The sequence below is a fragment of the Bos mutus genome, chromosome 12 (assembly GCF_027580195.1).
Source record: "Bos mutus isolate GX-2022 chromosome 12, NWIPB_WYAK_1.1, whole genome shotgun sequence".
In the NCBI taxonomy this organism is placed as follows: domain Eukaryota; kingdom Metazoa; phylum Chordata; class Mammalia; order Artiodactyla; family Bovidae; genus Bos; species Bos mutus.
Window position 1 is genome coordinate 25,502,708 of NC_091628.1, and position 13,896 is coordinate 25,516,603.

The 13,896-nt window shown below is 44.5% G+C and overlaps 1 protein-coding gene across 1 annotated transcript in view; it reads left to right on the forward strand.

Annotated features, from left to right (window-relative positions):
- The window catches only part of DCLK1 (doublecortin like kinase 1), a 352,622-nt gene that overhangs the window by 280,738 nt on the left and 57,988 nt on the right, over positions 1-13,896 (forward strand). Inside the window, exons 7-10 of the mRNA XM_070380418.1 lie at positions 1,338-1,425; positions 4,079-4,187; positions 11,178-11,235; positions 12,239-12,358. Coding sequence (XP_070236519.1) covers positions 1,338-1,425; positions 4,079-4,187; positions 11,178-11,235; positions 12,239-12,358 — 375 coding nt within the window. The remainder of the gene's footprint in view (positions 1-1,337; positions 1,426-4,078; positions 4,188-11,177; positions 11,236-12,238; positions 12,359-13,896) is intronic.

Here is a 13,896-nt window from a genome sequence, read left to right on the forward strand (position 1 = left end):
TTGCCCAGTTATATTCATCCTTTGGGTGAAAACTAAAGCCTCTGAATTTCCCATGCAAGGTGCTGTTGGGCACAACGACTGTATGTAAAACTCTTCCTTCCGGCTTTGGGCACACTTAAGGTTGGAGGGCATGGGGAGGCGGTTGAAGGGAGACAGGTAAGCAGAGGAAAAGTAGGTCAACATTGCTTCTCGCCACTTCATTATTAATTCAGCTACAGATTCTCTCTCCCTTCTCTCTGCTCCACAGACAGCCGGCACCCCGAGCCAATGCCGCCCCTCACCGCCTCCTGGCTCCCATCAGGCCAACCAAGTGGATAAACCCAGGCAAACAGAAGGAGGATCTTTTAGGACAAGCTGTGTTCATTACTTAGAAACAGCATCGATATGTGCACGTTGTTTTCTCAAGGAATAGATGCAGAGATGGAAAGATTCATTGTTAAATTACTGCCTCGTAGCTGATCCCAGTATTAAATGTTTGGTATTGTTTTGTCCTCAGAGCTTTATACCCTGTAAGAGGGCATAGCGGCCCACTCCAGTATTCTTGCGTGGAGAATCTCATGGACAGAGGAGCCTGGTGGGCTGCAGTCCATGGGGTCGCAAAGAGTCACACACGACTGAAGCGACTTAGCACACGCACTGAGCTTTATAATATAGTTGTTACCCTGTTTGCTCTCAGGGATCTTGAGTCCAAATACACCCAGAATTTGAATCACAAGGCTTAGGCTTTTAGTTTCATCTTTGCCTCAGGAAGAAAAGTAATTATAATAAGTAAATGTTTCTTGTTACATAACAACATATCAATAACTTGCTTAGTGCTTATGTCTTTATCACAAAGTGGAATTAACAAACCTACTCTTTAATCTTTCCCCAAGGATGTGGCAAAGCTGAATATTTTTTTAAAAGGATATTCCATAAAAATCAAACTGAAGAAAAACATTTTTCTATGGTAAGAATAAAAAAAAAGATCAGAGTGACCACTTGTAAGAAGGCTGTTTGCAGATAGACTGTGGAAGAGTGAGGTGAGACACCTCAAATCTGCCAAACCTAAACAGTGAGCAACAGGATGCTAATTTTGAGAAAATGGAATGAAAGTCGTGGACCGTCCAAATCGACAAGGATGAGCCCAGCACAGTTACCACCACCCATCGTTGGTTAAGAAGCTGGTGGGGAGCGGTAGTCCCGGTTGAGTGGTCGAGCACCTCCCTTTCTGGACGTGGAGACCAGTCCCCTCCGGGGCAGTGGGCGCAGTTGCTGCCCGAGCTTCTGGGCTGGGCACAGCACCTGGAGACATGGGGCAGGATCGACAGTTTTTATTCTCTGTTTCCGTTTTCCTCCAGAGCTCTCAGCATGGCGGCTCCTCCACTTCACTTGCATCCACCAAAGTCTGCAGCTCGATGGACGAGAACGACGGACCCGGAGAAGGTGGTAAGCTTGGGATGTGGTGTCCAAGGAGAAGGCGTATCTTGTACCCAGACGGAGAATGGGTTGGCTAAATTTAGTCCAGGAAACTGACATTTCTCCAGCAGAATGACCCTGAAGCAGCTCAGGGTCATTGCAAGGGGGTGGGACCGAACGTGGCTCTCACCAGGGGTGGTATCTGCTCTCTGGGGCTGGGAAGAGGGAGTCAGCCAAATGTGGAGACCTCTCCCACCCTCCAAAGGTGTAAGCATTCTTAGAAGGCCAGCTCTTGCTCTCCTTGCAAATAAAAGGGGCTAACTGTTGCCTTTGTTTTCCAAATTCGGTGCACTTCTATAACAAGAGAGACATGTTTACTCTTTTTGACTGAGATAGCCCTGCAGAGGCACTAAGACTTCAGTAAAGTCAAATGCGAACATCTGGCTTTACAAAAAGACTGAATTGATGGCAAATGGCAAAAATATTCTTTGGACCTCCCTCGAATTCACTTTAGAAAGTGGTCATGTGACTCGGGTTATGGAATGAGTGTTTCCTGCTAACTCCTGAAATGTTTTGGATGAGCCTTTCCTGCCCTCTGCATCTTAGTTTTTCTTCTATGAAATGGAGATTTTATCCTAATACATGCTTGTTTCCTCCCTGGAGGTTATTGTCAGGCTAAAATCAATTATGGGAAAGTATTTAGGAACTCAGGTATAAAACTGATACAATCAAGCCACTGTTAGAGAACCAGTACCCCTTATTTGTTTGAAGGGATAGGATTTAATTTTCCAATAAAGTCCCACTTGGGGGAAACACTTCATTATGTTATATGCGATACATGACTGACCCAAGGATTATTTCCTGACTACCATGCAATATCAGACTTTTTTGGTATTTCCAGAAGGATGAAATTCAGCCATCCAGAAGTCTTCTTTTGTTCCAATATGTTTTATTTACTTAATGAAACAAAATGGTCCTTGACTAAGCCCGTGGCTACGTCTTCTTAATCAGAGGCCTAAAAGATACATTTTTATATAGTCAGGGGGGAAAAAACCAAGCCATGTGCTCCAGATGGGTGTCCCCTTCATGGAAACACAGAAGCATCTCCTTCCATTTCCCATCTGAAACCGGACTTGCCTCCAACAGACAAGGATGGTTAATTTTATTATCCGTGCAGGAAAGAGCCTTAAGACCGTGTCATCCGAGAGATGTTTTGTAAATTCGGGTGCTTTACAGTGGCTTTGAAACTTCTCCAGCCATCTCCTGTAATAACCATAAGCCAGACAAAAATCCCTAGGCTGCATCTTTCAGACGGAGGCAAAATGACGGCTTCTTTGGGGTGAGATGGAGCAGCGAGTGGAGGAAAGGCTCCAGCTCCCGCTTTCTTCAGAGGCCTCTGAGATGGCTTCTAGGGGGTTAAAAGTAAAAGCTCACCTTTAAAGAGGTTGCAGAGTGCCAAGGACAAAAGCAGCAGCAGCAAATGTCCTACATATGTACAATACTTTCCAGAAATCCCATCCACTCAAGCATCCAGAGTGGTGCAGGGTGGAGATGATCGCAAAACAGAGTAAATAAAGGTCCTATAGCAGATGCCTGCCAGCTGTGAGCTTCTATTGACCGTTCTCCAGCCCTGCAGACTAAACTCAATGAGAACACGAAAATTGCCCAGAAAGCCCTTTTGCCACCTAAGGTTTTAATTTTTTTGAGAAGAAATGTTTAGTCTTGGTTTGTGATTAAAGGTCAGAGAAGGAGCACATTTAGAAAACGCACTAGGCTTCCACCACATTTTGTATTCAGGTTGCCTGAGGGAGAAGCCAGGATTTATAACTTTAAAGCATGTAAATTTTAGAGCCCGGCTATAAAAGGCTTTTTATACCCCTAAGATGTTAAAGGTTATCCACGATATTTATGTGACCTAAGTGTGGCTTATTTAGTTTAATGACCTTAGATATTTAAAGCATTATTAGGCATTTGTAAAATATTTCAAAATGCATTTTAAGAGGGAAAATGCGTTGTGTTAGTGGCACTAACATAATTGAAACTACAAAACTGTTCTGTTCGCAGACATAATAGATACTGCAATTTTAACTCAACATCTGCTACGCAGGTTGCTGGTGAGAACATTTGTCCAAAATCTGCTCATTGATACTGGGGAGGGGCGGTGATCAGTGCTTAGTTCTAACATAAGGAATTTTACGGAGATCTCTATTTCAGGATGTAGTAAAGCTAAGTGTCCAAACAGCAGGCATTTTTCATGCTTGTATGGTGTCAAGCGGTCCAGAGTCCCTTACAAACTGCATTTTCCTCCCTACCTAGGAATGTCATGTCTCTGAACACCATGTGTATTCATAAATGCTATTGATCAGATTGGCATGAAATGAAAAGCAAAACTTCCTCCTCAGACAACCTGCTTCAGCAGAAAGCATTAGCTGGTCTTACATAGGTGGGAGTGGACCCCGTAGATTTTACATTTCCTTTTAGTTGATCATTTGTCTTAGTAGAAACAGTTGATTATACAATGTCAGCAAGGGGCTAGGGGTGGGAGACTGGCCTGCCTGTCCAGAAAATGACATATTGATTCTGAATCAGTGCCAGTCTATTAGATGATACTTCTAAACGTCTCCTAGGCACTACATCTGTGTTCCCTTTTCTACCAATAAAAACATACTAATGATTCTTTCAGAAGTGTCGGAGGAAGGCTTCCAGATTCCAGCCACAATAACAGAACGATATAAAGTCGGAAGGACAATAGGAGATGGAAATTTTGCTGTTGTCAAGGAATGTGTAGAAAGGTGAGAAAGATATCATTTGCATCGAGCTTTAAAGGAAACACTTGGGGTTATGTTTTCCGAGATTGTGTCTTTATTTGCGGTCTGAGGCACATATGGAATAGGTTAATGTCTCAACTCCAGATGTTAAAAAAAAAAGGTAAAAGAAAGAACAGCTCATCTAACAACAGACTTGAAAAATGTAGTGATTTCTGGGGGGACAATCTATAAATTAAGAGCTTTGATTTTTCTTTTTAATGTACTCAGCAAAATGTTGCCAGCTCTTTCAGGTAAGTCCTTTTATTTTGTTTAAAAAAAAAAAAAGCTTAATCGTTTTTTCTACATTTTTGGGAGACATTTTGTAAATGTCAGAACATTCTTAGGTGCATTGATATATTTCTCACATGTATATGTCATAAAATTAAATATAAGAACTTCGAAAAGCTTCACAATGCAACTGTACTGATCCCCACAAAAAATAGCATTTAATACATTAAAATGTTTTAAAATGAATGAGCCAGGCCCCCTTATGGGCCAAAGGGGAGGGCTTAGAGTGAAAGGTTTATCCCTAGGATCTCAGTACTTAATCAAGGACAGTAGCAGGGGCTACTAGTTGGAGAAGTTACAAGTTATAGTTATAGCCCAGATTAAGGCCGCCTCAAAACCTGAGCCGAGCTCTAGATTTGAAATTCCTTACTTCAGGAGGAACCAATTGGCCAGCAGCTCCTTCTCAGGGCTGGTGAGCAGGGTATTGGAGAGCCGGAGGCACGTGCCTCGCTCCTTAAGGGAGCGTGTCCGCTGGCTTCCAGGGGCTGGCTGGGGTGAGCATCTTCTTCCCCAGTGCTTTTTTCCGGCCTGCGCACCCGAGGAGTTCTCAACACAAAGGCTCTAAGCTCTGCCTCCGTTTGAAGTAGATGCCTCAGACTAAAAGTTCTAACCTGCAGAGCCCGGAACTTATTTTTCTGCAAGGCCTTTGACTTAGAAACAAAGATTCAAGTCACTTTGGAGCTGGACGTCTGCCTGGGCCTCAGACACGAGGGTCCTGAGTTTGGCCAGTGTCCACTGAATTGCTTCCCTTCACCCTCTGCCTGACTAAGGCAGTGGAGCCCCCGTTAGGCTCCCCTGGAGCAGTGGGTCTCACACTGGGCCCCTCCCAGCCTACCAGCTGGGCCAAGCCATTCCTGCGGACGTGGTGGCACCCCGCCTCGAGCAGCCACTCCTTGGTGGGGAGAGGCGTGAGTGAGGAGCAGCTTGAGAATCGCCTTAGCTGACCCTCCCAGGCCCTCTTCCCCCTCCTCCTCTCCGCCCCACTCCCACCACAAAGCTGGACAGTTTGCTGCGTGACTGACAAACATAGAAAATGCCCCACTACTTTTCTGGGCCTCACGCCTCCCCAGACAGGAGCAGCCACTGTTTACCGAACGTAAACTATATACAAGGGCCTTAACTGAGGATATTTTATTGACCTATCATAATAATACCATGGCGTTGGAACTATTTCCATTTTATATAAAGAACGCCTGAAGAAGCTAATTGCCCATCAGTAAGCGCTCAGATAGTTAAGTATTTCTATTTGGCAAGGCATGGATGCTAGTTCAGCTCCAAACCCCGCGCCACTGGAGCACTCTGCTCCACCCTCTCTGCCTCCAACCAGGCCCGAAGTCACACACATCACGTTTGTCCCTGTACAGAGGAGACAGAAGTGAAATCGGGAAAGCCATTCTCACAGTAATGGGTGGAAGTGTGTGTGTATGTGATTTTGTTTTTCATTGTGCTTTTACTGATAGGAAAGCCAACCCCTCTAAATGTAATGTGTGCTGCAGCAGAAAACCCCGTGTTTGGCATCGCGGTGCTCTTCCCCCGCGGGGGCCTGGTTCCCTGCCAGGGGCGTCATCTGTTGAGTCTGGCGTGTGCCCGTCCTCAGATCACGATGGCATCTTAGTCCCACGGCCCTGGTCTTCCCGGATAGAAATTTCTCATTTCTTCATCCCGGATTAATTTCTTTATTTCTGGTTTAGACTGCGTTCGTTTTGTAGGAGTTTGCATCTCGGGTCTCCTCGTACGCGCCTTCAGAGTCTAAGCACCAGGTTGCTCCCGAAGTGTTAGTATTCAACTCCTGCTGAACCAGGACATATGGCAACTGCCCCCTCTCCTCAGAAGTATCCCGGAACAATCTGTTAATACTTTCCAGAGGTCCAGGAAAATAAAAGGGGGCTAAGAATGTTGAGTGGCACACACTGCTTGTGTGGGGACTTTATGCCGTATTTGGAAGGATGGATGTGGATGAACAAGAGCAGGTCTACCCCTCCTGTTAATAGTGATCTGTCACAGGGGAGGGTTTCCTGCAACAATGGATGCGGTGACATCGCATCCCTCCCCCGATTCTGTGTCAACACATCCCATCCTGGGGTCTGCCAGGTCCATTTCGGTTTCTGCCTGTATCCCTGTAGCGCTGTCTTCAGTGGCATCGGGAGCCCTTAGGATGTGCTGAAGGATGCTGGCGAACTTTAGAAGCTGTTTTGTCGAGGCTTTCAAGGCCTCAAAGAAAACTCACAAGGCTGAAATGCGCTAAGAAGAGGTCCGAGGATGGATAGAGGGCTTGAGATGAGGTGCCCTTTGTCCTTGGCTTCCTGGCTCTGTGTGGATTAATTACCAGTCAAGCCACGGGTACCAGTAATGCGGTTGTAAGCAGGCATGGTGTCTCGGGTGGCTCCCGGCCCTCCTCCCGACCTGACTGCTTGCATGTTTTGGCAGCACAGGATTCAACTGGGTTAAAACTGTAGCCGCTCATGATTCCCTCTCTCCCTGCTCCACCTGGAGACTCAAAGAACTACACGTTGAGGGCTTCCCCAGTGGTCCAGTGGTTAGGGGTCTGCCTGGCAGTGCAGGGGACGCCAGTTCAATCCCTGGTCTGGGACGATCCCACATGCCACGGAGTGGCTAAGCCTGTGCACCCCAACTACTGAGCCAGCGCTCTGGAGCCCACGAGCCATAACTACTGAAGCCCATGTGCCCAAAGCCCATGCTCTGTAACAGGAGAAGCCACTACAATGAGAAGACCACGCACCTCAATGAAGGGTAGCCCCTGCTCACCACAGCTAGAGAAAGTCTTTGAGTAGCAAAGAAGATCCAGCACAGTCAAAAAAATAAATAAAATTAATAGGATATTAATAGGATCAAATAAAAGAACTACACGTTGAAAGCATTGGCTCTGGCAATGGTGTGAGACAGGCCCAAACCCAAAGAACGAGCTGAGACTGCAGTATCAGCGACATGGGTACATCCACCTAGAAAGTCCTCAGACGTTTGAAGAACTGTACGCCTGTAATTGGAGGCATTTGCTTCTGAAGTGAGATTTGGAGGATGAGTCAATGGGAAGGATTTTAAGTGTCTCTCAGCTGACAGTGTGCTTTCCTCCCTAAGGATGCTCTGGCCCCTGATAGCCACAGGGCCCAAGTTCAAATTCAAAATACAGCTCCACTCCGGAGATGTCACAGGACGCTTCTGGGGTGCCTCCGTTCTCTGCTCACAGAGGAGGCCCTGATTCAGCTTTAATTACTGGGTAAGCAAAGGTTGCTGTGGACTCACTCCTCAAGGAGACAGGGTCTCCCTGTCATGTCCTAAGCGCCACCAGCCTCTGGAGTTCTCCCAGCTCCACCAACGTGTTTGGAGGCCCTGCTAGTTCAGGCCTCTGCTGGGCATTTCCGGGGCACAAAGAGAGTCACACCGCCGCTCGGCTTGAGGACCTCACCCATAAGCAAAGGATCACCATGACAGTCAATAAAGGCTGCGGCAGAAGAATGCCTGGGAAACCGTGTTTCCTCTTCCACACAATCTTCATAAAAATCATCAAAACAGAGCAAACGACAAAAATCCCTTTGGTCCAGCGTGCCCTTTTCATTAGCATTCTGCAGCCCTCCAGGGCTGAGGGAAGCGGTGAGAAGACTGTCCTGGGGCCCGGAATCATCGCGTTAAACAAGATAGCGTTCTCCAAACCATCATCAGTACAACCCTGAAAGGCTAGATTTAGTTCCAATTTGTAAAGTTCAGACATTTCTCCCTAGTAGTTCGAGCTCTAGCCTGGGGTCAAACTGAATAGGAACATGACCTTACAAACTGAGCTCCTATGGACAAGGAGGAAAACCAAGCTTGTCTCGTGCTGCCACTTTGGCTTTGGCCTTTGAGGTTTCTATGATTGCAGGAACGGTCAAGGCTATAATTTCAGGAACATACGAGCAAACGGCCTGGATGTTCCCCAGCAACCCAGGTGTCCTCTGTCCTCTACACACTGAACTGTAGACTCCTTGAGGTCAAAGGCCAGGTCTCCTATCACTCGTGCAGCCGACAAAGAACCACGCGCCTGCCTACTGGATGCTGACACGGGCACAGCGGTCCTCAGAGTTTAGAGTATGGAGGAAGGCAGATACTTTGTTTGAGGTTTTATTTCTTGCCAAATGTTTTCTTTTACCAACTGAAAGCAAGCCATGACGTGTTTATTCTTACGGTGGACATTTAATCCTAACACCTGTTTTTAGTCTTATATTCCAGATTCATCCCCTTTCCTTATAAACATGCATTTCTAGTAATTAAGGATTTTATTATGACTTTATAGTTCTATTCTCAAAGAATCCAGGAAAAAAAAAAACTTGCAGTATTAATTTTGGTGGTTCCTCCACAGGGCTCTTTGTCTGATACAAAATGTGGGTAAATCTGAGTGAGTGTTGACTCCTATTTTGTAAGATTCTGGGTAGTCAGCCCACAAGGGCCTCTTCCTAGGAAGCTATAGGCCGCTGCAGCCCAGCTTTGCTTGCATTTGCCCCTCAGCTGTAGGCTCAGCATGCAACCTGGTTGCCTGGTGTCCTGGAAGCCAACGCGCTCACTTATTTGCTCGGGATTTTGCTGCTTGTGTGTCTGGCTGTAGAGGAGGAGTCAGCCTGCCTGGGTCCCACTCCAGCTTTCTGTTTTGAGTATAGCAAAGCTTTAATGTTGCTCATTCCAGGGAAATGGAGGATCAGGTGGTAACCGTGGGGAAGAGACAGCCAAGAAATTTCCGCTCTTCTAACCAGCACCTTCCCAAACACTGTCTTACCTCTCTTGCCCTGCCCGGTACTGCTGGCTCTTATCAAAGCTTTCAGTCCTGGAATCCAGATTCCCTGCAATCAGATGAAACATCCCAGACTAGATTGGAAACTGCTCATGTATTCCAGTCTCAGATTTGCTTTATTATAATTTTGTGTGTGATTTGTGAAATGCAGAACCCAGAAACACATCAGCTTTTAGTTTTCCTCTTGATTAAATATTTTCATGGTTGCAGATGAAACTCTTCAGAAGCCTCTTAAAAAGAGCCGCTTATAGAGTCCCTGCGATCCTTCTGTGATGTGAGTCTCCTGCATTGGCAGGCGGGTTTTTCACCACTGCTCCACCTGGGAAGCCTCTAGACTTTCTCATTAGATACAATTATAACAGCTTGGTCAATGTTTATTTTATTCTGCAAGCTAGTACCCTGAAGGGTCCTGGAAGTGCAGTGGAAGGAGGAGTTTTAGAAGTAAACGACAGGAGGGTTTCCCTGGTGGTCCGTTGGCTGAGACGCCACACTCCCAACGCAGGCATCTGGGTTCGATCCACATGCCACAGCTAAGACCTGGCACAGCCAAGTAAATAAATAAGTATTTTAAAAAGAGAAGCAAACAACATGAATGGTTTCTAAAATGCTTGAAACACATTGTTACTATCTGGCCTCTTAATTTATAGGCACATCACTCTCTTGCTCTTACCATAACATCCGACTAGGAAATTCCCCTTTGATTCTCCAAAGTGAAAATTTTAAAACCCTATTTTGAAATTTTGTTCTTAATCAACTTCACTCCCATTGTATTCATTTGTATCCCTAAAATTGGCCTTTATCTACAGGCAAGAAGCTAAACTCTCTTGGTTTCCCAACTAGGTCTGAAGTAGAAATGATTGTGAAGTAGGGGTTCCTGATGATTGTTAAGTGTGCACGGTGTCCTTTGACAATGGACCGTCACTATTGGCACTACAGTATCTTAGACATGTTCACATAAGTTAGTAGCTATTTAAAGGTTCGGTATGACTAAGCCCGCCCTCCCACGCCCACGACGGAGGACGGGCAGTGTTGGCTGGGCTGTATGAGAAGCAGAGACCCCAAGAACTCAAGTTCTGATTTTAGCACTGCCAGGTGGCTTTGGGAACATGAGCTGTTTATAACTGTCACCTCCATTTCATTTCTATTGAATGAGAGGGCCTATGGCTAAGACTCCACGCTCCAAATGCAGGGGGGCCTGGGTTTGATCCCTGGTCAAGGAACATTAGATCCCAAATGCCACAACTAAGAGTTTGCAAGCTACAACTGAAGAACCTGGATACCACAACGAAGATCGAAGACCCCTCGTGCCACAGCAAAGACCCGGCACAGCCAAATAAATAAATATTTTTTTGAAAGGCTCAAGAGGTCACAGGATGCTCAGATAACGACTGTATCCCTTGCTATACTCCTTGAACACCTCATTCATGAGTTCTCCACCAGAACACACAGAGCTGCACACAGCCCAAGTCTAAAGAGGGTGAACTGCGTATTGAATGTTATCAGTGTGACCGTGAGAACCATTCAGAAAACTCACTTCTTGGATAACCTCAAGAGAAATGGAGAAGGGCAGAAACTCACCCCTATTTCATGTCCACTTTAGAGGGAGGAACAGGGCACAGCCACCTGCAAGGAGGAGTTACCCACGGGGGCAGCAGCAGCAGTAAGTTTATTACAATTACGGCAGCTGTAACAGCTTGTGATGTTTCTGAGCTATCATGTTGGTTTTGTCCTTACACTTGGTCAACCCCTTAAAATTCACATATTTCTTTTAAAAACGGAAAACAGAATTTTTTACAAAATATTTACACCACGATGCCAGATCAATGGGGTACGAGTGAATCCTTAATAAGATGATTCAACACATCTGAAATTACATTTATTAAAAAAAAAACAAAACTTCTTCTTTGCAGGTCGACTGCTAGGGAGTATGCTTTGAAAATTATCAAGAAAAGCAAGTGTCGAGGCAAAGTACGTATAAGTTTTCTTCTTTTGAAAATATATTATTTTGGAGGTAGAAAGAAAAACACAAGATGAGCCCCCAAATAAACATAAGTTCACCCTGGGAGTTGTGTTTTGGTAAAGTAGAATGTTATATACTTATTAGGATATAATTTTATTCTATAAATATTTCTGGTATCAAAGTCAGATGAAATAATGGGATATTATTTCAGTTCCTTCCCTTTGTTCTTGTATTTACTTTTTCTCTTACTTTTGTGATCTAAGTTTCATTTCATCCTTCCACGTTCAGAACCATGGTAGGTTCTGAAATTACAAGCATCTTCTAAGGACCTTCAATATCTTTTGCCATTCTAGGCTATATGACAGAGAAGGCAATGGCAACCCACTCCAGTACTCTTGCCTGGAAAATCCCATGGATGGAGGAGTCTGGTGGGCTATAGTCCATGGCTAAGAGTTGGACACGACTGAGCGACTTCACTTTCGCTTTTCACTTTCATGCATTGGAGAAGGAAATGGCAACCCACTCCAGTGTTCTTGCCTGGAGAATCCCAGGGACGGGGGAGCCCGGTGGGCTGCCGTCTATGGGGTCGCACAGAGTCAGACACGACTGAAGTGACTTAGCAGCAGCAGCAGCAGGCTATACGAATATCAGAATTTAAGATAGACATTATATTTTAGCAAAATATATCTCCCTGGATCTTTAAATAGTAAAAGTTAAGTGTTAGTCGCTCAGTTGAGTCCAGCTCTTTGTGACCCCATGGACTGTATGTAGCCCACCCAAGCTCCTTGGTCCATAGGATTTTCCAGGCAAGAGTACTGGAGTGGGTTCCCATGCCCTTCTACAGGGGATCTCCCTGACCCAGGGATCGAACCCAGGTATCCCGAATTGCAGACAGACTTTTTACCACCTGAGCCACCTGGGAAACCCTTAAATAGTATGGTTTTGTTAATTTGAGTTAGCCCTTCATTGTTTTGCTGTGTGTCTTGATGGAGATAACTTTCTCTTGAATAGGAACACATGATCCAGAATGAGGTGTCTATCTTGAGAAGAGTGAAGCACCCCAATATTGTTCTTCTGATCGAAGAGATGGACGTGCCAACTGAGCTGTATCTTGTCATGGAATTAGTAAAGGTGTGTGTTTTGGTAAAAGAGGTAAACCTATATACAGCACCTCACTTTCCTGTATGATGGAGCTCTCTCCTTCATTTCCTCTCAGCAGTATTCAATCTCATTGCTATGCACTGGCATAACGGTTAAGAGTCTTAACACTAGAATTGTATCCCCATAGTTCGAGTCTCAGCCTGGACCGAAATAGTCCCTGACCTTGGGTCTACCGCTCTGTACCTCAGGCCCCTCCTGTGTGAAATGAGATATTGCTAGGAATGTTGTTCTGAAGGTAAAAGAAATCCCTTTCACCAGCTTCTGTGACACAAAGTGTTAGATACCGGTATGATTGTTGTTACTCCAGCAGAAACTGCTCACTTTTCCAGGAACTACTCCAAAAGTATCATTCGTTATCATAAAAACAAGCTCTGAACTTTTAGACTCCAGGGTAATAGAAAAACAGCACCCTGTTAATAATAATGTGAATACTGCCTCTCAGTGACGGGTACAATCTCATCCCACCACATAAAATTATGTTTTTATTCTAGTCAATCATATAACATAGGAATGGCCAGATGTTGATGATGGTTGAATCTATGTGAAAGGTAGCCCACCTATTTCCTCTACTTCCATATGTGAAATTTTCTTAATTAGAAGTTTTGAAAATTGAATGTTTTATTTTCATAAAGCTGTACTTTGCTCAAGGCTTTTCTATTATGTTAATCTGACCAAAGGCATGAGTAATTTCTACTTTAGTTGTAAATTATTCAGATCGTTTTCTCCATCAGGGTGTGCTGAGCACCCAGGGTTCCAGGAATTCTACTTAGACTCACTCAGCTGAGCTGGTGGCAGCTGGAATGTGGGATTTCCTTCTGCAAAGATTTAAAGCCAACAAAGCATTTAATTAACCAATCATTTACTGTATAGAAAAATGTTCATTCTAGGGACTTTAAATTTTCATTCTTTATACTTTGTTTTAGATCTATTGGCCTTCTTTTAACTTAGTGATTAGTCTATATTTATAGATAAAGTCTGGGTTTTTTTCTACTTCAAGTTCAGACTTTTTTTCTCTGAGGGTGAAGGCTTTTTAGTTTGTACTAACATCAGGTTATGGTCATGGTTGAGATTGAGGGAGATAAAAATGTTGATCGCTTATTCCAACCAAGAAAGGTCAGTTTCATTATTCAGAAAATTTTCATATTGATGCTTTATTACCAAATAAAGTTTGGTAATTACAACATTGTAAATTATACTTTATCTAGGACCAAAAATAGTAATTTCACAATGACTTTAATTTTTAAAGCAAGAGCTTCAAATCATTCCTGCTACCCCTCTGGGTGCCATTAAAAACTAATTAGCAACCCCCTGTTATTGGCTGGGTTTTGGAGAGCTAAATTAAATTTGAAGATGAGGTATAAAAGAGGAAAAGGCTTAATAGTTCAGAACACAGTTTGTGGGAAAGCTTAATCCGATTGTCAGTAATATGCTTAGTCAGGTGACAGTAGCGAAGTAGCGCTTAGCCTTTGTGCATTCTCTCCGGGTGACCAGTCTAACAAGCCTGGACT